The following is a 23,273-nucleotide window of genomic DNA, read 5'->3' on the forward strand; positions in this document are numbered from 1 at the left end:
CTCTCCCTACACCGGATGCCAAACTGCGGAATGATATTCCAAGGCCTTCAGCTAGAAGCAGTCCCCATTCGTTAGCATGAACCTCCCAACGGGAAAGAGAAATTCCTGAAGTCTGTGTACTCTTTTTATTAGGCAGGTATTTGTGTTTCACATTAACAATTACTTGCCTATTTATAGAGCAGCAGTTATGTTGGTTGTAATCATCGCTATTTGCCCGTTGTTAATAGGAGCTATGTGCTGATTCAGCCTTGAAGATCTGATGAAGGAGAAAAGATTTTTGTTTGGTTAAATAACGAGTCTTTGGTGTTTTAGATAGCATGGCATTGGCAGGTTGAGAAGCCTACATCGGCTGCCGAACAAGGTACGGTGCAGTTCTTGGCGTGGGCATCCAGGGATGAGGTGGCAAGTGCATAGGGCTCTGCATTTTCGTGTCTGGTACTATTCAAGCGTGACCAATGTTTAACACTGGAATGATGTTCTCAAAAGAAGAGGTACGCGGCAGGGTAGACTGTACTAAGCACCCAGGCACTGTATGAAGACAGCTAGAATGATGCCGAACAGATAGTTATATAAAGCTCAAATCCTGAACATTTTCAGCCTGACTGTGATATTGACTACTGTTACCCTTTCACACAGCTCAGCCGACAAGTCACTCATTCCTTTTCTGTCTACGGATATGCAGATAAAGAGTCAAGACTTCTTTCTGGACATAGCACAGCACAAGTGAGGCTAGTGACTGAAACGAAAAGAAGAGTAAGTGTGCAGAACAAAGAGAGAGCTTCCCTGTCCTCTAAGGACATCTAGACAGAGAGGGTATGACATGTTTTCTTCAAGATAGTCCCAGAAGAAAAATGACACAAAACAAGTACAGATTTACATAGTTAGAATTGACCAGTCTTGGCTGACGCAGTTCCTGCTTTCAGAGCCAGGATATTCTCACAGCCGAGTTGTGTGCTCTATGAATACACAAAACATAGAAAATGACATTAATTACACACTCAGTAACACTAAACGTCTCGCTTGGATCCAGTCCTCTTGAACCTATTTTCAACACCTTGGTCCTTGAGCATTTCCATCAGCATAAGAAATCATGCCTGCTTCAAAAATACTTTGGGCCGATTATAATGGCAGTTGGACGAGCGTCTGACTGCAATTGTTGCGGGAAGGGACCGACCGACAGGTAGTCAGTGGTCCCGCCCGCCAAATTAGGATCCGACCGCTGTGGAGGCAGTTGGAAACATGCCTCTTTGCATTGAGGCTGGTGCTGCGGCCCAGAAAAGGGCCATGGCACAAGCCCCAATGCAAAGAGGCATGTTTACAAACATCCCTGCACCCTGTGGCAGGCACCATGCAGTGCTTGCCACAGGATGCAGGGATGTTTAGGGGGCACCACTGGTGCCCCCCAGGGCCCATAGCGGAGGGCCAAAGGGGGTCAGGGGCCCTCCTAGGGGGGACACAAAAAAGCCTTTCCTCCAGTCTTTTAACATAGGAAGAACCAACCTGAATTGGCTGGCGGAAAGATGGATTGTAATCCCCACAGTGGTGCCTGAGAAGGCGCCGCCCCCACTGTCGGGAATGCGATCCGACCGACCACCTGACAGGCTTCTTGAGCCAGTCGGAAGCTGTCGGTTGGTCCCTGCGGCAATGTGGTCAGATCGACCGTTATCGTAGTAAGGCGGTCTGACCGCAGTTAAAGATGTCAGTGGGACCGACACCGACGTGCTGTCATTGTCGGTCCCACTGACATAACAATCGGCCCCTTTGTCATGGAATAAGCCAATACAGGCCGAATCTGGTGCTTGTAGTAGAGCCACATTGAAAAACACAATAGTTTCCAGACTGATATCTTCAATACAGAAACTGGATTAACAAGGAAACAAACTCTGTTTTTGTTTTAGAGATAAACTCTTGTAATTCTGGAATACAGGTGGCTTATGAACTAAAAGACAAACTCTCACAACATATTGACCACTCCTTGATAACATACCGACAACAACGTACGGACCAGCAAATTTATCGCAAACTGTTGATAAGTGCTATCTGTAAGTTATCCCTTCCATGCAGCAAAGACGGTTTGATACTATTGACTGGCAACAGCTCTTTATATATTTTTTTATTTTTGCGGTTTTCTAAAGTACACTCAATTGACAGAGAAAGAAGCACACAGAAATATCTGTTCAAATTTTATTTAAAGAAATACTTTAAGCGTTTCTTAATATTCTATATATTTCTATACAAAATTCTGATGCCAAAAAAGCTCCCTTTGAAAATGGATAAACAATTGCTTTGAATGTACAAAAACAGACAATAAAATTTGTTAACAGTAAAAGCATAGTAAACATGTGCAGTTTTCAAACAGTTCATACAGTCTCGAAACCAGTGCAAATGGGACAATGGAATACATTCCTACCACTTCCTCTTATCCCCAATCACTGCCAGTATTCTTTTCTTCCATCTCCTGGAAGGAGCTCATTGTGCTTACAGGAAAAAGAAATACAATCCCTTTTATTTGCACCGTAGAAAAGTGCAAACGGTGAAACAATGTTTATTACACTTTTGTGGTTATCAAACCCACAAAAACAGCTAGTAAAATCATGTTTATGGTATTCACTTGTAAAGGCCACATGAAAAAAGGCAGACAAATTAAGGCACCTTGATGATTCAATTCAATAAAAAGTCTTATCTGTAATATTTTGAGTGTATTACAAAATATGATGCGTTTTAATGAATTGAACATTAATTTATCATATTGCTGATAGAAGAATCAGTCTGTAATATAGTAGACAGGCATGTCAGAGACGTCTATATAAACGTTGAAATCATTTTTAAACGTGGTCGCTATAAAAATATATTTTACTACCATGTAAATACCAGAAAATATCCATTACTAAAAATCTGTGGGTAGTAGTAAACCATTACGATCTAGTAAAAGGGAAGGAGAGTTAGTAGTGCACAGTCTTATTATAAATTCATTTACAATAATTACATCACATCTCACTGAAGACCTAGAATCAGTCTGCTGTACACAAGGACTTCAAATGCATTAAAAACAAACACCGCTATAGAAACATTTGGGAATACCAGACTGTTGCACATAATACATTCAGAAAGTAAAAAAAAAGAAAAAAATCAATTCTAAACCAAACGAAGGGAATATCAATTACAAAGACACTAAAATGCATTGTGGAAAGCTTAACAGTTCTGCTCCTGTACCATCCCACTGAAATAACCCGGTAGGTACACACAGAAAGTTATACAAATGCATACTCATTTGGTCCATGTTTTGAAGAACAAACTCCATAAGCCTTGAAGGGATATCTACCTGCTCCACTCCATGTGCAAAGATTACTGAAAGATGCATTCAATTTATTGGCTGAAAAGAAGACTACAACAGCAGGAATTGGCATAAGCAAGATCTATTTTCGATATCCAGTGTCATTATCTTGGTAGTCCAACAATGACCCAGGACAAATATTCAATGATGATCAGGCAGATCCAATGAACGGCTATCCCTCTCAGATGCTCCAGGGCAACTTCCTTCCTCACAGTGGAATCGAACACAGGGGTTTCTGCACACAACACTTAGCCACTCAGATTTATGTACGTACAACTTCCACTTACAACTGGAAACCCATCGTTGCCCACTTCCTAATTTCTGCAAATAAAGAATTGTAAGGCTAATTTCTGGATTAGATATAAAAACTGTTATAAAGTGGAAGGGTAACAAGGATGAAAAAGTGTTATGAGTGTGTGGAACTATTTTATCTTAAAACACAATCTTTGGAAATTGGGTCCAGGTGACTAATTCACTCTTGTGACCCTGACCACCTAGATTTTACTCTGGACACTGAAATGACCACTACGAAAACAGCTGTCCTTGTCGGAATCTGTAATGATATACACACACAGTGCAAGATCGCTCCCACAACCAGGGCAAGAATTAGTGGAAATCTCTATGACCATGAGTTTAGGATATTAAATAAGCAAACTGAACACTACTCCAGACCAATATCATCACTACATGCTGTAGCACATCTTACATTTCCCATTCCATCTTGAAGGTTTATTGGTGGGAATCTCACAGCCTCAGAAGGACATCTAACTGTGTTAAGCAGCTTTTGGATCCAAATCATTTCACATAAACCTCCCATTTCAAGAGCCAAAGACGACGATGATGCTGAAGAGACATGGTGTCTCAGTCTCTACGTAAAGATTACCTTACTTTCATACCATCTACCTCAAACTCCCATGTACATAAAAGACACAAATTTCCAGTGTTGCTGAAATGCAATTGCTCGTTCAAAAGATGGAAGAGACTGAGGTGGCTAAAATATATACAACTTCAAGGTATACACCCTGCCTTGCTTTCGTGGCCATCGTAAAACATGAGGATTATCCAACTAAGACATCTGTGATTCCATACTGCAACAGTTTTCTAGATTGTCACAACGGCATTAAGCTGCAGAGACTGCACTGCTGGTCACCAGTAGCATACAGCACTCGAATAAGAATACAAAAAGTAATGCTATTACAGAAACATATGTTCCTTGGCTGCTGTAAATGCAATAAACCAAGACGGAGGTAAGGGTTCCTACTATGATACTTATTTACAAAACTAATTGACCATGTGACTAAAATGATTCCAAATACCATACACAACAAGTTGCTATATGGCATTCAGGCAATGATATCAGTCGCATACCAGTGGATTCCAGACTGGACTGCCACTAACCTTTAAGTTTCACCTACCCAATCTCACATAAGCGGACTCTTTCTGAGGCAGCTTATTAAAGGCCGCAGCTTCACAAAGATCATAAAAATGTGGATTGTAATTGAGAGCAACTGGAATACTCACAGAATTGATGTAAACTATTTCCAACAATGTAAGAGATCGCACGTGAAAGAGTTAAGGCACTAATAATAAAGTAAGGCATCAATATGCTCCTGAATAATCAGAATTACTATCAAATTAGCATACTGGTTCGAATTGTATGGTATCTTTCAATGCACCAATACCATGCGATCCCATAAAGGCATGTTCGAAAAACACCCAGTAATGTATCCCCCCTGAGTTGACATGTGCCGCCATTCCCTCAATTATAAGCACGACCAGTATGAGCTGGTTAAAAGGCAAATGGGCTGCTCAGTGCTTATAAGAAAAGCTGGTAAAACAAAACACATGAATACAAAGAAAAGTAAGTTTTGTCTCATTGTAAGACTGTCCTGTTATTGCTCCCCTTAAAGTGCACTACAACTTCTATATGTAACAAGTTCACATTGCAAGCAAACTCAAGGTTGTATGGTTCAATCTTTTAGAGCTTGAGAGCAAATGCATTTCATAGATGTGTGAAGGTCAAAATACTTCCATTAACAGCACTATTCGTAAACTTGCACAGAAGGACATTGCCACATACCTATACACTTGAGTTGGATGCTCTCCGTCTCTGAAGTGACACATTTTTCTAAGAACTAGGACTTACTTGTGTCACAAATAAAGTGTCACAGACCAGATTAAATGGAGAGGAAATGTGTGCTGAAAGGCATGGCAATATTTTGCTGATGGTATTCATGGACGTGTCAAGGCGTACTTGTTATCAGTACTATTACCACCATAATGGAATGAGCAAACTTTCTTACAGCAGAATTCCTCCTGTCTTATGAGATATTTGCCCTTTTCCCTAAAATGTAGTGAAGATAAGTCAATCGGAATAGGTTCGTCAAAAAGTAGAGACATGGTAGGTCATAAAAACAAGAACAAACTGGAAGCAAATTTGATGGCCATTTCGGAAAACGACCCTTACCTATCCTAATTCACACTAATACACTTGCTAAACACTCACACGACAAGCTGATGCCTCTTCCTTTACAAAAAGCTAAACACTGAGCCCTCAGTGCAAAGTAATTCTCAAGCTTCGCAAAGCAAATTTTTAAAACCAACCCTCAATACAGGGTCAGAATTTCTGATATTGGTTACATGAACTGCAAAACACCAGGCTGCTGTACACTTGTCAGAAAAAAAAACGTATAATAGAACATCATTCGGTCCCCAATCGGATGCCTGTGTAAGCAGACGTAGGCCTCACAGTAAAAGACCATGTTATGGTACAGCTGCTGGTGTTAAAGAGGACTGAGGCACACTTTCAAATCCAGCCATTTTCTAGTGGTTAAATATTTTAGAAATCATGATATGAACAATAGTAGACAAAAAGTATAAAGTAGTGTAGTACTATACAGAACGAACGCAACTCTTCCCCCACCCCCTCAAAAAAAAAAAACAAGCTACTACTTCCTCATACTCGTGTCAGTTTGTGTGCTATTTTCAGCCGAAGTACATACAGCATGTCAAACATTGCTGGTTCTTAATCTGCAGTCAAATGATGTCTTTAACAAACCCGTACCACCCATTATCTCAAACCAAGTATTAGGCAAACATGGTCTATGAGCAGTTTACACAAGCTAGGTAAAACTATGTTCCTTCATTTGCTGTTGAGTACTTTACAAGAGTGAATATATTTCATGACAAATCCCCAAGTGATGTATTTTCCCCACTACATCTTAACAAGGCGTCTATAAATGTATTGTATTTAGCTTTAATGATTCAGGAAATCTGCCCAACTTGAGGATGGAGGACACCTCAGGAGAGAACATCGCCTTATTGTTTAGGCAACCCCTTGCATCCTTCGGTGAGCAGAGGAGGCATCTCCAGCTCTTAGTGCTGAGGGTTAAAGATTTGTTTATTTCAAGAGATAAAACTGATTTACCTTAAAAACAACAAAAGGGAAAGCTAGAAACAGGCAACAGTGTTATAATTTAGGTTAGACACCGAGCTACCACTTCTGTCATTAATTTCTTCTGCTAGTTTAGAAATGTGGATGCCATTTCCACTCTGGAGGCCTTTTCAATGCCAGTGTTCATAATATGCATACACAGATATATATCTTTAGTGACGGTTTGTTTCATATTCATTTTTTACAATATGTTCTTCCCTTCTAAGGATGATGCAGGCATGCTTATGCAATCCTTAATTACACATGGACGGTTTAAAAAGTGCTTAAACGGCATTATTTCCAGATTCCCGTACCGGGAGGAAGTTCGAGAATTGCTGTCAAGAGGCAGGAAGAGTTACAGGGTGAATGAACTCTATGACACTTCATGCCATTACAAGGTTAACAGCAATATGCAGACAGTCCTCAATACTCCCAAGAGATTGCCATGGGCTACCGATGACCGGCTGAATCCAGCTTTTTGACACATTTCCCGTTTACCCACACTGACTGCCCAGCATCCATTTGTTTAAAGCAGCACGTTCCACAGTGTCCTGTCGGAGCTCAGATAAGGGGGGCCCCAAACAGTTTCCTACACCACTCCACGTTGATGCTAGGGGGGCCGTCAATCTTCCGCATTTTACTGAGCCATTCTGTGGGTAGTCCTTTGTATGCAATCCGGTATTCACTGTCAAAGGCCTCTGCGGGTGGACAAAAGAATCAGGTTTCAATTTACCAACCTCCCACATGATAAACAGATAACGCCGTAATAAAACAGACGACACAACGCAGTGATAGTGTGCAAAAAAATTAAGTTACTTACCTGTTAATATATTTCTTTCAGCACTGGGATCTTGAGCATCTTCTATAGACACACATTCTTTTTATTTTACATTCCCCGAAGTTAAACCTGTAACATGGGCTATCTTTCAAGAAATATTGCCTAGCAATCTCTCAATATATATCTATCTCTCTCTCTCTCTCTCTATATATATATATAGACACACAAATATATTTACAAATATACATACAATCGCATACTATACTCTCACTCTCTCTCTCTCTCTCTCTCTCTCTCTCTCTCTCTCTCTCTCTCTCTCTCTCATTTAAAAATACACAGAGTGTAATATGGTATTTATTACCATTGTTGATTGCGGCGAGTGGATAAGACTCACTAAAAGTGAGTTAAGTTGCTCTCCTCACCTCAATAACGGTAATAAACATTACTTTCTGCAGATCTGCATTTATGGCGGCTTATGCTATCCTAGTTTGTCATGCGTAGTTGTAATAAGCAGGGCTACAGGAATTATGTGATTCTGCGGCAACTGCGATTTTCGAATAGTTAGGGATCTGCCCCATGAGCCATAATCTTCTGCTCAATCTGCAGATTTTAATTTAAAAAATGTTTCTAGCTCAAACAGATCAAATGTTACTGAAATCACAGTGTCACGTTTTGTCGCAAAGTTGTGGCTCTAGCCAAATGGGTTGACTGGTCATCTTTTTGTTGATTATTACTGAATTTGGATGTTAACCCGGAACTAATAAGTGGTGACGTGAAAAAAATTTACAAAATTATGAAGTAATACTATGGCAAAATATGCTGCGTTATGTTGCATAATTTGGCTTTTCTTGCTGCATAATTTAGTCTATCCTGCAGCATAATTTGATCCACTCATGGCTGCCACTCAATTCCAGTGGCCCTGGTTATAAGTTCATCGGAGCTGGCACAGAAGGAATAAATCAATGCACTGAGAGAAAGTTAAGACTGAATGGGCCTCAGGACTATTAGCACAGCTGTTGTCCTATGTGACATCAAACATTGTTTTTACACTGCATTCTGTACATGTAAAGGCTTTGCTTTCCAGTAAATGGTAGTGGCAGAAGAGATCTCTACAGATCTTAAAGGAAATGTTTACTTGAGAGATCTCATGACTTGAACTATTAGCAAGAAAAATAGTGGTTGTGGGAGGCCTTGTCTCCCATGGAGTGAGCTGCTACATAGCCGGGTAACTGGAGCGTAGTTTTGATGTAAGCAAATAGGCAGTCCATAAGGCATATTTTCTGCGTCTGAATTTCCCACCACGTGCCTTTTTTGCTTTGCACAAACCAGCATGTTTGTTTGCTCATCATAGTTATTTGATAGGCCTATTCAAATCCAAGTTTTTAATGGCATTTTCTAGCGCACTAGACAGGGGGTTTTACAGATTCATTGAAAGGTACTGTGATTTAGCTGAAACACCACCACTATCTTTAGAATAAATCTTAGATGCTCGCTGAGAGATACTATCACTAGTGAGCCTGATTTACTTCTTTGACGATTCAGGTTGATAACACAAATACGAAGGTAATTTTCTCTCCTAGGTTCTTTAAATCAAAGGAATTAACAGGTTTAAAAGGTACCAACATCAGCTTTGAAAGAAAAACATTTCCCCAGGTAGAGGCTGACGGACAAACTGAGGAAAAAAGTGGGAATGAAGACTTATAAAATGTGACAGATAATTCATCTGGCTCTGGGGTCTTTTCCACGGTTCTGTTGGGTTACGTAGATTTGCATAGCGCACTTACCACCCCCGTGAGGGTATTAATGCGTTTCGCAGGTGAGGAGGTGGTGGTCTCCCTGGAGATTATTTGAAGAGCCAGGTCCCTCAGTTTCTTGAGGAATGCAAGACGGGAAGGATCTGATGTGTTGTGGGAGGTCGTTCCCTGCTTTGAGGGAGATGTACAAGACGCGGCGACCTCCGGCTCTTCATTTGTGTATGCAGGGTATTTGCTATGGTGAGAGTCGGGCTGATCGGTGGAGTCTGACAGTTTGGTGGAAGGGTATGCAGCTGTTGAGGTAGGCGGGGCCTATGTTGCGTAGTGCTCTGCTTGTGAGAGTCATGGCTTTAAGTGCCTTCGTTATTAAGGCCACATAGTGCACAGGCATGGACAATCATTTACCTCCTTGCCCTTGTATCCCGCCTGCAGTAAAGCTGCTGAAAGTATTCTGTAATTGCAGCTGGTTTATCCCTCTCTCTAGTAGCCCAGTAGACATCTGGCTACTTAAAGAACAAGTTACTTACCTTCGGTAACGATGTATCTGTATGAAACATTAGTTAGTTAGATTCCTCACCTTAGAATATCCCCAGGCGTCAGACTGGATCCGGAAGATTTTTCGTCAGCAATACCCCTTGCGTGTCGCTAGGCGTCGTCTGCGGCTCCGCGTCCGTCGTCGGCAGGAATGACGTCTGAGTACTTAGACGCCACCCTCGCGCGCTAACGTCAGTTCTTGTACATAGCCTTCCGCGCCAGGAACGCAGAGCCATGCCAGAGACCGACACTGGTGCCAAAAAATTCTAGGGCCCTGAAAGGGATAGCCTTAACCCTAGATGTCAGTTCGCAGAACGGGGAGGATGGGTGGGTCGGTGAGGAATCTAACTAACTAATGTTTCTTACAGAGATACATCGTTACCGAAGGTAAGTAACTTGTTCATCTGAAAGAAACACGTTAGTTAGATTCCTCACCTTAGAATAGATACCCAAGCAATACCAACCCCGGTGGTGGGTCTGCGAACCAAGATCACACCAGAAATTCCCGGAGGACAGAACGGCCAAAGAAGCCATCCCTCCGGACTTGGCTGTCTAGGCAATAGTGCCTGGCAAACGTGTGCAGTGAAGCCCACGTCGCCGCCTGACTGATGTCCTGCAAAGGGACTCCCCGTCCCAAAGCAGTAGTAGCCGCTGTGGCCCGAGTAGAATGGGCTCGCAGCCCAACAGGAGGGTCCTTTTTCGCCAAGGAATAACAGATTTTTATACACAAAACGACCCACCGGGAGATGGTCCGTTTGTGCACAGCTTTTCCCTTCTTTGCACCCACGTAGCCAACGAAAAGCTGGTCATCCACTCGGAACTGTTTTGTGCGGTCCAAATAAAAGGAGAGCGCACGTTTTGGGTCCAGACGGTGGAGCCGCTCTTCCTCTTTGGAAGGATGCGGAGGCGGAAAGAAGGTGGGCAAGGTGACAGATTGCCCAAGATGAAAGGGGGTCACCACTTTCAGTAGAAAGGAAGGACGAGGCCGAAGGACAACCTTGTCCGGATGAACAGATAGAAAAGGAGGCTTGGACGATAGAGCCTGGAGCTCACTCACCCGTCTAGCCGAGGTGATGGCTACCAGGAAAGCAGTCTTAAGAGTTAGAAGACGAAGAGGACAATTGTGAAGAGGCTCAAAGGGAGCGCACATCAGGAATGTTAAGACAAGATTCAAGTCCCACTGAGGCATTACGAAAGGGACAGGAGGGAACATGTGAGTAATGCCTTTAAGAAAGCGTGACACTACAGGGGACTTGAAAAGAGAGGGCTGATCAGGAAGCTGTAAGAAGGCAGAGAGGGCAGCAAGATAACCTTTCAAGGTGCCCAGGGCAGAGCCCTGCCGGGCCAAAGAAAGAAGAAAGATGAGAACCTCAGACAGAGGGGCGGAAAGGGGATCCACAGCCTTTGCTGTGCACCATGCCACAAATTTGTTCCACCGGCAGGCGTATACCGTCTTTGTGGAGGGATGCCTGGCTGCCAGAATGATATCACAGACTTCAGGAGGCAAGTCAAATGGCATCAACTGCCTCCGCTCAATCTCCACGCATGGAGGTGGAGGCTGGACAGGTTCGGGTGGAGGACCGTCCCCTGCTGCTGCGACAGAAGATCCTACCGAAGGGGCAGACGTATCGGAGGATCGGTCAACATACTGAGTAGCTCGGGATACCAGTACCTTCGTGCCCAATCCGGAGCCACCAAGATGACTTGGGCCCGGTCGCGCCTGATCTTCTTCAGCACTCTGGGCAGAAGTGGTATAGGCGGAAAGGAGTACAACAGACCGCAACTCCACTCGCGACGAAACGCGTCGCAGAGCGAGTGCCGCCTTGGAAATTCCAACGTGCAGAACTGCTGACATTGCGCGTTCTCGTCGGTGGCGAATAGATCTAACCAAGGCTTTCCCCACTGCTGAAAGAGACCTTGCGCCACCTCGGAGTTCAGACGCCATTCGTGATCCATCATGCACCGGCGGCTGAGTTCGTCTGCTCTGGTGTTCAGAGAGCCCGCCAGATGTTGAACCACCAGGGTGATGCCCTGGTGTTCCAGCCATGTCCAGAGGCGCAGAGCCTCCTTCCTGACAAAGGGTCCACGACCCCACCCCGCCCTGTTTGTTTCAATACCACATGGCGGTGGTGTTGTCCGTGAACACCTGCACGACACTTCCCCGGACAGAGGGAAGGAAGGCTTTCAGTGCAAGTCGGATCGCTCTCAGCTCCAACAAGTTGATGTGGAGGCGAGACTCCGCCGGAGACCAGAGGCCTCTGATCTCCGCCTCTCCCATATGGCCACCCCAGCCCAGGAGGGACGCATCCGTCACTACGACATGCTCCGGTAGGGGTAGGGAGAGGCTCTTGCCCGTGACCCAATCGCGGTCCGTGAGCCACCACTGCAACTGCTGTGCAGTGCCCTTCAAGATCAAGATATGGTCGGACAGGTTGCCGTGATGCTGGGCCCACTGAAACTTCAGGTCCCACTGCAGAGCCCACATGCGCCGCCTGGCGTGATGCACTAGTAGGATGCAGGAGGCCATCAGCTCCAGAAGCCGCAACACTAGCCTGACCGAAACCCAGGATAGAGGCCGAAAGATGGGAATCAGGGCCTGTATATCCCGGACCCGCTGTTCCGGGGGATGAACCCAGAACTGCGCCGAATCGAGAACCGCTCCGATGAAGAGGAGCTTCTGAGAGGGGCTCAGGTGTGACTTCGGCACGTTGATGGAAAACCCCAGCAAATGCAGGAGATCCGCCGTAGTCTGGAGGTGGGAGACGACTGCCTGGGGCGAGCCCGCGTTCAACAACCAGTCGTCGAGATAGGGGAAGACTGGAACCCCTGATCTGCGCAGATGAGCCGCGACCACCGCCATCACTTTCGTGAACACCCGAGGGGCACTGGTAAGGCCGAAGGGGAGCACAGTGAACTGAAAGTGCTCCTGACCCACCGTGAACCGCAGGTAACGCCGGTGGGCTGGCAGGACGGGGATGTGGAAATATGCGTCCTGCAAGTCCAACGCTACCATCCAGTCTCCAGGGTCGAGGGCAGCTAGAACCTGAGCCAAAGTTAACATTTTGAACCGTTCCTTTCGGAGCAAGGCATTGACGTTCCGGAGGTTCAAGATAGGGCGTAGGCCCCCTTTGCCCTTCTTGGGAACCAGAAAGTAGTGGGAATAACAACCACAACCTACTTCTGGGCTCGGAACGCGCTCGACGGCCCCCTTGGCCAAGAGGGCCGAAACTTCCTCGTGGAGAAGAGTCCAATGATCCCCCGAGATACGGTGGTGCTGCGGTGGCATGGCTGGAGGGGTCGTCTCGAAGGGGAGGGAGTAGCCCCTTCGGACGATCTGCAGCACTCACCTGTCCGACGTGATGGAACGCTAGTGGAGCAGGTGATGGCGAACTCTGCCGCCCACTGGCGTGGAATGGGCCTGAAAGCTCGGACTAGTAAGGCTTTGTGGCGGATGCTGCCGGGGTGGCTGTGGACTGACCGCGTCGTCCTCCAGTACCGCCTCGGAGGAGGTGCCCCTTCCTTGGCCACGAAAGGAGCGAAAAGCGGAAGTTTGTGGCCGCGGGGCCGAGAGGCTCAAGGACGTGGCCGTAGCCCGGGAGTCCTTGAAGCGAGCCAGCGCACTGTCCGCTTTCTCACCAAAAAGGCGAGCGCCATCAAAAGGCATGTCCATGAGGGTGCTCTGGACATCCCCTGAAAAAGACGTGGACCGCAGCCAGGCGTGACGTCGAAGCGCCACCGTGGTAGAAATCGCCCTAACCAGCGAGTCCGTAGTGTCAAGCCCACATCGGATTGCATGGCGCGCTGCATCTCTCCCATCGGCCAGGGCCGAGGAAAGCCGCGCCCGGGCCTCCTCCGGGCACAGTGGCAGCACGTCCTCCACCGCATCCCACAGAGAGTGGGAATAACTGTCCAAGAGACAGGCGGTGTTCAAAGACCGCAGGCCCAAACTGAGCGAAGAGAACAGCTTCTTACCAAACTGTTCCAGTCTCTTGGAATCCCGGTCCGGAGGAGCGGACGGGAAGGAGGATTGGGAGGTAGAGGCCTGGATAACCAGACTCTCGGGGGTGGGGTGTTGGGACAGAAAACTGGGGTCGCCCGGAGCAGGGCGGTGGCGCCTGGCAACGTTCCTATCCACAGGAGGGACTGTGATAGGCTTGGACCAGGTGCCCTGCAGAACGTCAGTGAGGGCCTCATTGAATGGCAGCTGAGGCTCAGTGGAGCATGCGGCAGACTGAAGCACCTCAGTGAGGATGTTAGTCCTCACAGCCACGGCAGGCAGCTCAAGCCCAAGGGCTTCGGCCGCCTTGCGCAGCACCACAGAAAAAGCTGCACCCTCCTCCGAAGCCACAGTCGGAGGAGAGATGAATCCAGTGTCCGGTGAGGTATCCAACCCACTGGCCTCCCCCAGTTCATCTGCCCAGTCCTGTGCAAGTTGGCTCTGAAGGGCCATAGGGTCATCAGACCCCTCCCAGTCGCCCCCGTCATCCGGTTCCTGGTAAACAGGAGGAATGATCGGAGCCGGTCGATAGACAATATGTGTCTCTAGCGGCGTTGGATGCGGCGTCGGGTGGCGCCGCATCGGCGTCGGGACCGGACAGGGGCTGAACCGGGGATCGACGTCGACCGGAGCAGGCATCGGGGGTGGTATCGGTGTCGGCGCCGGCGGAGGAGGCGTAACGACGGGGGCCCAGGCTCGGGCCCCTCGGGGACCTGCGGCGTCGGGGCCGTAGCCTCCAACGCCGCCGGGGCCGGAGCCGCCGGCACGCGAGGTCGCCCAGTCGAGTCCGCGGGGCCCGAAGGCGCGCCAGCGGGCGTCGACGGCAGGGCCAGGCTCCTCATGGCTGAAAGGAAGGCACTGACCTCCGCCGGCGTCGCGTCAGTCCCAGGGACCGTCAGGTATGGGGACTTGCGCGGCGCCTGCGGAGCCGCGGGGGTGGAACCACCCGGACCCTCGGCCGAGTCGCGCGACCGGCGAGGGGAGTCCGAAGCGCGGTGTCACCTCTTGGACTTCTTGGAGTGCCTCGACTTACCCGAAGACTTCGAGCCAGACGAGTGACGATGTCGAGTGCGGCTCCGCGACCGATCCTTGGACCTCCTCCTGGACCGGGATCGAGAGTGGCGCGGAGCCGAGTGGCGAAGCTCGAGAAGCTTGCGGGACCGCTCCCTGCCTAGCTTTCGAGGTCAGGGACATACAATCGGAGCACGACGCCGCGTCGTGGTCGAGGCCCAAGCAGTACAGGCACCGGCGGTGATGATCGGTCACAGACATCAGTTGGTGACAGTCGTCGCAGGCCTTGAAACCAGGCATCCTACCGGCACCAGAGTCGAGAAATGACCAAAAAGAGTCAAAAAAGTTAGTCAAAAATTGACTAAAGGGGTAGCTCTCCCGGATCGGCGCTTACTGGCGCGGAAATAAGAAGAACTGACGTCAGCGCGCGAGGGCGGTGTCTAAGTACTCCGACGACGACATTCTGGCGCACGACGCCGACGACGGACTCGGAGCCGCAGACGACGCCTAGAGACGCGCAAGGGGTATTGCTGACAAAAAATCTTCCGGATCCAGTCTGACGCCTGGGGGTATTCTAAGGTGAGGAATCTAACTAACGTGTTTCTTTCAGATTGTAACGATGTATGTGTGCGCTTATTGTCGTAATATCTATGCCAGGAGAGTTCACACCTTATCCCTTATATCGTAAAACGTTTGTTTTCCTTTAAGCAAGGCTTTTACCTGCCAGAGGCTTTTTGAGGCTTATTAGTTGACCCCTTAGGATTGCTAACTGTTGCTGTGTTCTCTTAGTTGAGCTCATCTTATCTGGGCGCTCCAAGCAGTTGAAGTCTTTTTTTTTTTAATACTCCTCTTTCTCAGGTTCTTTCTATTTCCATTCCCATAATTGTTCCTCTTATGGACACTTTGCAGGGGTCCCAGGCCATATTCAGTGAAACCTCGATCTCTCTATTAAGAGAAAAATACTCTTGAGTTGCCTGGACTATTGTGACAGTCTCTCAATACCTCTGGCTTCCTCTTCTATTTAGCGGCTGTCGACTGCCTACATTTCATAATACATTTGTTTTCCCACACCTGCAGACTTCAAGGTCACAGGAGCCCGGTATTAATTTTAATATGACCTACGTTTCCTACGAAAGTGGTCCTAAGGGAGGAAGTGGGTCCCATGGAGGAATACCACATCAGGATCTAATCTCAGAATGTAGCTCCAAACTTGTGTCCGCCACCGCCATATTCCGGCGACAGGCCCCACAGGACTTAAAGCCGGGCATCCCTACCTGCACCAGGAGAAAAGAGAGGAGACAAAAAGTCTCAAAACAGTACTCAAAAAGTGACTAAGGTACGTGCTCAATCCGGATCTGCGCTTGCTGGCGCGGAAAAATAAAGAACTGACGTCAGCGAGCATGGGTGGCGCCTGAGTACTCTCAGTGGCGTCATCTCGGCGCTTACGACGCCAGTGAGAGACGCAGAGACGCACGACGCCACCTACTGATGCGCAAGGGTACTGCTAAGCGAAACTTTCGGGGTCCGGTCTGACGCCTGGGGATATTCTAAGGTAAGGAATCTATCACTAACGTGTCTCTTTCAGATAAGTGGAGCAGCATGGTGATGGTACAGGCCTCTTGTTATTGATCTCAAATGGTGATATACAGGAGAATGTGGGGGTTTCGCAGATCCTTCCAGCCTCGTCCCAGCCCACTGTGTCCCCCAAACCATTCCCACTACAAACGTTAATCGTTTTTTGTCTATCAAATTATCATTGTCAATGCTTTGTTGCGCTGTGGCACAGAGACGGACAAGTTACTTACCTTCGGTAATGCCTTATCTGGTGGAGACATGCTTTAGCCGCAGATTCCTTACCTTTGAACTTCCAGGTGTCAGGCTGGATCCAGAAGATTCTTAGCAGTACCCCTGCGCGCTGGTAGGCAGCGTCGGTCAACTCTGCATGACGTCGTCAGGATGTCCACGTCATCAATATAACCGCCACTAAGGTGCGCTCATGTCAGTACTTTTCACAACTTTCCACGCCGAAAGCACGGAGCCATGAAGTGACTGACCATGGTGTGTTAAAAAGAGAAACTCGTGCCCTGAAGGGGAACAGCCCTAACACAAAGGCAATTCCGCAGTGCGGGGAGGATGGGTGGGTCTGTAAGGAATCTGCGGCTAGATCATGTCTCAACCACCTAAGGCATTACTCAAAGTAAGTAATTTCCCATCTGATAGAGACATCTAGCCGCAGATTCTTTACCTTTAAATAGAAATACAAGCAATACCTTTCCCGGAGGTGAGACTGCGGAAAAGCTTTAAATCAGGAAATACTGTAAGACAGAGTGGCAAAACAGACCCTCACTGCGAACTTGAGAATCCAGGCAATAGTGTCTGGCAAATGTGTGCAGAGATGCCCACGTGGCCTCTTGGCAGATGTCAGAAACCGGAACAGCACGCTGGAGGGCTGTGGTGGCTACATTCGCCGTGGTTGAATGGGCCCCAAGATCTTCGGAAGACTGCTTCTTTGACAAGATAACCCAGCATGATATGGTCCTCTTTTGGACAGCACGTCCCTAGTTTGTTCCCACATATCCTATAAAGAGTTGATCATCCACGAACTCTTTTGTACGATCAAGGTAGAACAATTAGTCTCTTTTTGGGTCCAGACAGTGGAGACGCTCCTCTTCCTTGGAAGGATGTGGAAGTGCATGGAAAGTGGGCAGAGTAACGGACTGTCCCACATGAAAGGGAGTTACAACCTTGGGCAAAAAGGATGCCCTAGTTCTCAGAACCACTTTGTCCGGGAAAGTTGTCAGGTAAGGAGGCTGTGATGACCGTGCCTGTAGTTCACTCACCCTATGGCAGATGTAATTGCCACCAAAAAATCTGTTTTGATAGTGAACAACCATAGAGGACAGCTGTGCATTGGCTCAAATGGTGCGCATATCAACCATAGAGGACAGCTGTGCATTGGCTCAAATGGTGCGCATATCAACCATAGAGGACAGCTGTGCATTGGCTCAAATGGTGCGCATATCAAGAAAGGACCAAATTAAGGTCCCTAAGTAGAAGAGGGAAACAAATGATTTAACCCCTTCAAAAATCTCTGCACCAGAGGGGACTTAAAAAGTGATGGCTGATATGACAGCCAAAGAAAAGCAGAGAGGGCTAAAAGGTAGCCCTTCAAAGTGCCAAAAGCAGAGCCCTGCTGGGCCAGGGAAAGGATACACAGGTGGATATCTGCCAGGGAGGCAGATAAGGGGTCAATAGACCGTTCTGTACAATGTTTACAAAATGTATTCCATCGGCAGGCGAATAACGATTTAGTGGAGGGACGCCTGGCTGCCAGAATAACCTTGCAGACTTCGGGAGGAAGGTCAAAAGCTGTCAACTGTCGCCACTCAATCTCCACACAAGGAGGCAGAGAGTGGACAGGTTTGGATGGAGGACCCCTCTCTGTTGATGTGACAGAAGATCCTCCTGAAGGAGCTGCCTGATAGGAGGATCGATGCTCGTGTCCAGAAGCATGGGATACCAAACTCTCCTTGCCCAATCCGGAGCCACAAAAATAACTTGTGCCCGGTGGCTCCTGATCTTCTTGAGCACTGTGGGCAGGAATGGTATGGGCGGAAAGGCGTCCAGGAGGCCTAACTGCCACAAGCGACGAAAAGCATCACTGAGCGAGAGCCGCCTTGGAAACTCCAATGCGCAAAGCTGCTGACATTGCACGTTCTCTTTGGAGGTAAACCGTTCTAACCAAGGCTCTCCCCACCACTGAAATAGACCATGCCCACCTCTGGATGGAGACGCCACTTGTGATCCACAAGGCACCTTTGGCTGAGTTTGTATGCTCTGGTGGTCAGAGAACCGGCCCGATGTTGAACCACCAGGGAAATGCCCTGCTGTTCCAGCCAAGTCCAGAGGCGCAGGGCCTCTTGATAAAGAGTCCACAACGTCACTCCACCCTGTTTGTTGCAGTACCACATGGCGGTAGTGTTGTCCGTTAACACCTAAACTAGCCTTCCCTTGATGGATGGTAAAAAGGCTTTCAGTGCCAATCGGATCGCCCGAAGCTCTAACAGGTTGATATGGAGCCTGGCTTCCGCCAGAGACCGAGTCCTCCGATCTCCACCTCCCCCAAATGGCCGCCAAATCCCAGCAGAGACGCATCGGTCACTACAGAGAGATCTGGGTGGGGAAGGGAGAGGGGTCTGCCTTGCACCCAATCGCGGTTCATTAGCCACCACTGCAGATCTTTCATAGTGCCCTCTGAGATCTGAAACAGGTCTGTGAGATTTCCTTGATGCTGTGTCCACCGGAACCTTAGGTCCCACTGCAGAGCCCGCATGCGCCACGATGCACGGTCCACCAGCAGGATGCAGGAGGCCATGAGGCCTAAAAGCCTCAGAGTCATCCAACAAAATTCAGGATAGAGTCTGAAACATCAGTCTCATAGCCTGAATAACCTGGACTCGCCATTCGGGAGGATAGGCCTGAAACTGCATCATGTCCAGAACCACCCCGATATAAGGGAGCATCTGAGAGGGAGTCAGGTGTGACTTCGGCACGTTGATAGCGAACCCCAGCAAATGCAGGAGGTTCCCCGTAGTCTGGAGGAGGGAGATAAAGGCGGGCTCGTCCCATGCATTCAACTACCAGTTGTCCAGATAGGGGAAGACTGGAACCCTTGATATCCACAGATGGGCTGTGACCACCGCTATCACCTTGGTGCACATCCGAGGGTTACTGGTGAGGCTCAAGGGAAGCACCGCAAACTGAAAGTGCTTGTGGCCCACTATAAACCACAGGTAGCGAAGATGGGCAGGTAGGTTGGGGATATGAAAATAGGCATCCTGCAAGTCCGGGGATACCATCCAGTCTCCCAAGTTCAGGGCAGACAGGACTTGAGCTAGGGTGAGCACCTTGAACTTCTCCTTTTTGAGGAAGTAATTGCGGGCTCTAGGGTTGCGGATAGGACGGAGGCGTCAGTCCTACTTTGGGACCAGAAAGTAGAGGGAATAACTACCACAGCCTATTTCTGGCCCGGGAACCCTCTCTATAGCTCCCTTGGCCAAGAGTTTTGAATTCCACGCAGAGTAGAGCAAGGTGATCCTCCATCAACTAATTGTACACTGAAGGCATAGATGGGGGGGGGTAGTCTCGAAAGGGAGGGAGTAGCCCCTTCGGACTATCTTCAACACCCACATGTCCGAGGTGATGTTTCACCAGTGGTGGAGATAAAGGCGTATTCTGTCACCGACTGGCCGTGAATGATCCTGGGGGATTGGACTTGTAAGGATTTGCTGTGGGTCAGGGTATCATGGCCTGGCTTGACTTCTGGTCATCCGACCCCAGGGGTCGGGGTGAACCGCATCCACGACACCGCAGAGGCCGCTGAACTTGCGGGGCCCTCTGTCTGGAATAGGGTTGGTACCCCCTTCTGTAGCCATGAAAGGAAAGAAAAGCAGATACAGGCCGGGACGTAGTGGTGAGGCCCAAGGACTTGACTTTGACCCGCCAGTCCTTGAAACGCTCATGGGCGGCATCTGCTTTGTCTACGAAGAGACAGAAGCCATCAAAATGCATGTTGTCCATGAGATTAGCTCCGAAAAACCAGATGTCATCAAAATGCATGTCCATGAGATTAGCCCCGAAAAACCAGATGTCCTCAGCCAGCCTTGGTGACGTACTGCCACCATTGTGGAAATCGCTCTGCCCAGCGAGTCTGTCGTGTCCAAGCAACATTGGATGGGAAACTTTGCTGCATCTCTCCCGTCTAAAATGGCTTGGGAGAGTAGGATCTGTTCCTCCCCCGAGACCCTGGGCAGCACCTGAGCAACCGTATCCCATATCAAATGGGAATAACTGTCCAAAAGGCATGCGGTATTCACCGACCAAATGCCAAGATTGACAGAAGAAAATATTATCTTTCCAAAGCTTTCTAGTCTCTTGGATTCCCTGTCCGGAGGTGAGGAAGGGAACGTGCCACGGTAAGTAGAAGCATGAACCACCAAGCTTTGTGGGGTGGGATGGGTGGTGAGAAAAACCGGGTCACCAGGTGCAGGGTGATTGCGGCGGGTAATCATCCTATTCACAGGAGGCCCTGTGCTGGGCTTGGACCAGGTGCCCAGAAGGACGTCTATTAAGGCCTCACTGAAAGGCAGCAAGGGTTCCGAGCTGGAGACACCAGGCTGCAGGACCTGTGTCAAGACGTTAGTTTTGACGGCCACGGTAGGAAACATCAAGTCCAAGACCTCCGCAACCCTACGCACCACCATAGCAAATGATGCTCCCTCCTCTGTAGCCAGGGTAGGTGAAGACCGCATGCCAGAATATGCGGAGAAGTCCAGACCACTGGCATCACCCAGTTCCTCATACCAGTCAATGTCTTGTGGTTGCGGGATTTCCAAGGGATCCTACTTCCCCTCCCAATCCTCCTCATCCATTCCTAACCCTTCAGAATAGGGCAGGTTGAACACAGGTTGAACAGAATGGAGCAGTACGACTCCATCAGCACTGACCTCCGCATCGGAGGATGCCCAACCGGCTGTGTGTCGTCGGGAATGAGGATTGGGGCGGCAGCGTCCGTGGGTGCAGTGGACGTGACACCGGGGCAGGAGCCGGAGCCGACGGTGCGGAACCCATGTGTACTCCTCCATCATCTGAGCCTGCGGGGCCTGAAGGCGCAACAGCAGGGTCAGGCCGCCCAAATGTGACGCACATGGCATCATAAAGCTCCTTAAGCTGGGCGGGGGTCGCTCCAGGACCCGGGAAGGCAGGGAAATGCGGAGCTAACCCAGGCACCCGCTCCGCAGAGCGGGGCCTCAAACGCAGAGGGTCCTTCACCTCGTCGTGAGACGGGCGAGGCAAAGTCGAAGCACGCTTCGACACTTGTGTTTTTTGTGGTGCCTCTTACCCAACTTTGACAACTTTTACGAAGAGGACTTTGATTAACTGGAGCGGTGCTTGGACCTTCCTCACGACCGAGGCCTGGACTGGGATCAACGAGGCGACCGCTGTTTTGCCAAACGCCGGGTTGCGATCAGCTTTAGGGACCGCTCCCTCAAAGCCTTCAGCACAATGGCTCGGCAATCAGAGACACACTAAGTGGCGGTCTGTGACCAACATGGCACGGTGACAGGCGCCGCACCGGTTGAATCCCGAGGTCTTCTTACTAGACATCCTACACACCAAAAGGAGTTGACAAAAAGTCGAAAAAAGTCTGTCAAAAAATGACAGGGGGTAGCTCTCGGACTAGCTAGTGCAGAAAGAAAAGAACTGATGTCAGCGTGCCGAAGTGGCGGTTATATTGACAACACCGACGTCATGACAACGATGAACATGACAACGATGAACATGACAACGATGAACATGACAACGATGAACATGACAACGATGAACACGACAACGATGAACACGACAACAATGAACACGACAACGATGATGTCACGTGAGTCGACCGACGCCACCTACCAGTGCGCAGAGGTATGCTAAGAAAAATCTTCCGGATCCAGCAAGACACCTGGAAGTTCAGAGATAAGGAATCTGCGGCTAGATGTCTCTATCAGATAGGAAACGTTAGCCTTCCCTCCTCCCATGATTCTCAGATGCTGGATTAGGTCTGCCATTGCTTTTTCATTTCTTATCATCACGGCTCTTCTAGTTCCTCGCTTGCTATGGACTGTCTGCCACTTCGGTTTTATTCTACTCCCCGCACCATCAATAACAGTTCTCTCCAGGTCTCCTTTGTTGTCATACAGGAGGTCTTTGACTTCAGTCAATTATTGCACCACCTTTTGTTTGCCTTTCATTAGGAGGCAGGGATGTCTCTGCTGGTACATGAGGTCTTATTCCCTAAGGAATGACATGACAGGACGGATGTCTCCTTGCTTTAGTGTAAGGGTGGGAAGTTGTTAGTACAAGTATAGGTTGTGCCCTTTGAAGTGGAGTTTCTTTTTCCCTTCCATTTCTCATAATTAGTTTTTGCTCTTTGAAGAAATTGCCCTAGTGAGAGAGAGTCTTTGTGGTTCTGCTTTTCAAATACTCTGTGGGTGGAAGTCCAGGGTGATCGGAGGTGTCTCTGGGAAGTTCTGGATGTTCTGTAGGAGTACACACACAAAACCCTGAATTTTGCAAATACGTATTAACAACAAGGTGACGTCCCCAATTGCCATCACAAGGGGCACTCGCCAGGGTTGCCCCTCCTCTCTGCTGCTCTATGCGCTTGTGGCAGAGCCTTTGGCTTGTGCACTACAGGAATACCAGGCGCACTGCAGAATTTGCTTTCAATATTATACTCTAATGATAGACATCTACGCGAACGATACACTCCTATACATCTGGACCCTGACCTTAACCTTTGCCAGTCCTCATGGAGGTCATTCTCTTCAGTGGCCATTCCGAATTGCACATTAATTGGGACATATCCCTCATATTTCCTCTTATCA

At 48.5% G+C, this 23,273-nt stretch overlaps 1 protein-coding gene across 2 annotated transcripts in view; it reads right to left on the reverse strand.

The window, feature by feature from the left end:
* Positions 1–2,172: 2,172 nt before the first annotated feature.
* The window catches only part of DENND4C (DENN domain containing 4C), a 1,124,311-nt gene continuing 1,103,210 nt past the window's right edge, over positions 2,173–23,273 (reverse strand). For both annotated transcript variants that reach the window (XM_085634595.1, XM_085634603.1), the window contains one exon: positions 2,173–7,465. In XM_085634595.1, coding sequence (XP_085490721.1) covers positions 7,329–7,465 — 137 coding nt within the window. In that variant the 3' untranslated portion in view covers positions 2,173–7,328. The remainder of the gene's footprint in view (positions 7,466–23,273) is intronic.

This window comes from Triturus cristatus, chromosome 2_1 (genome assembly GCF_964204655.1).
Source record: "Triturus cristatus chromosome 2_1, aTriCri1.1, whole genome shotgun sequence".
NCBI lineage: Eukaryota > Metazoa > Chordata > Amphibia > Caudata > Salamandridae > Triturus > Triturus cristatus.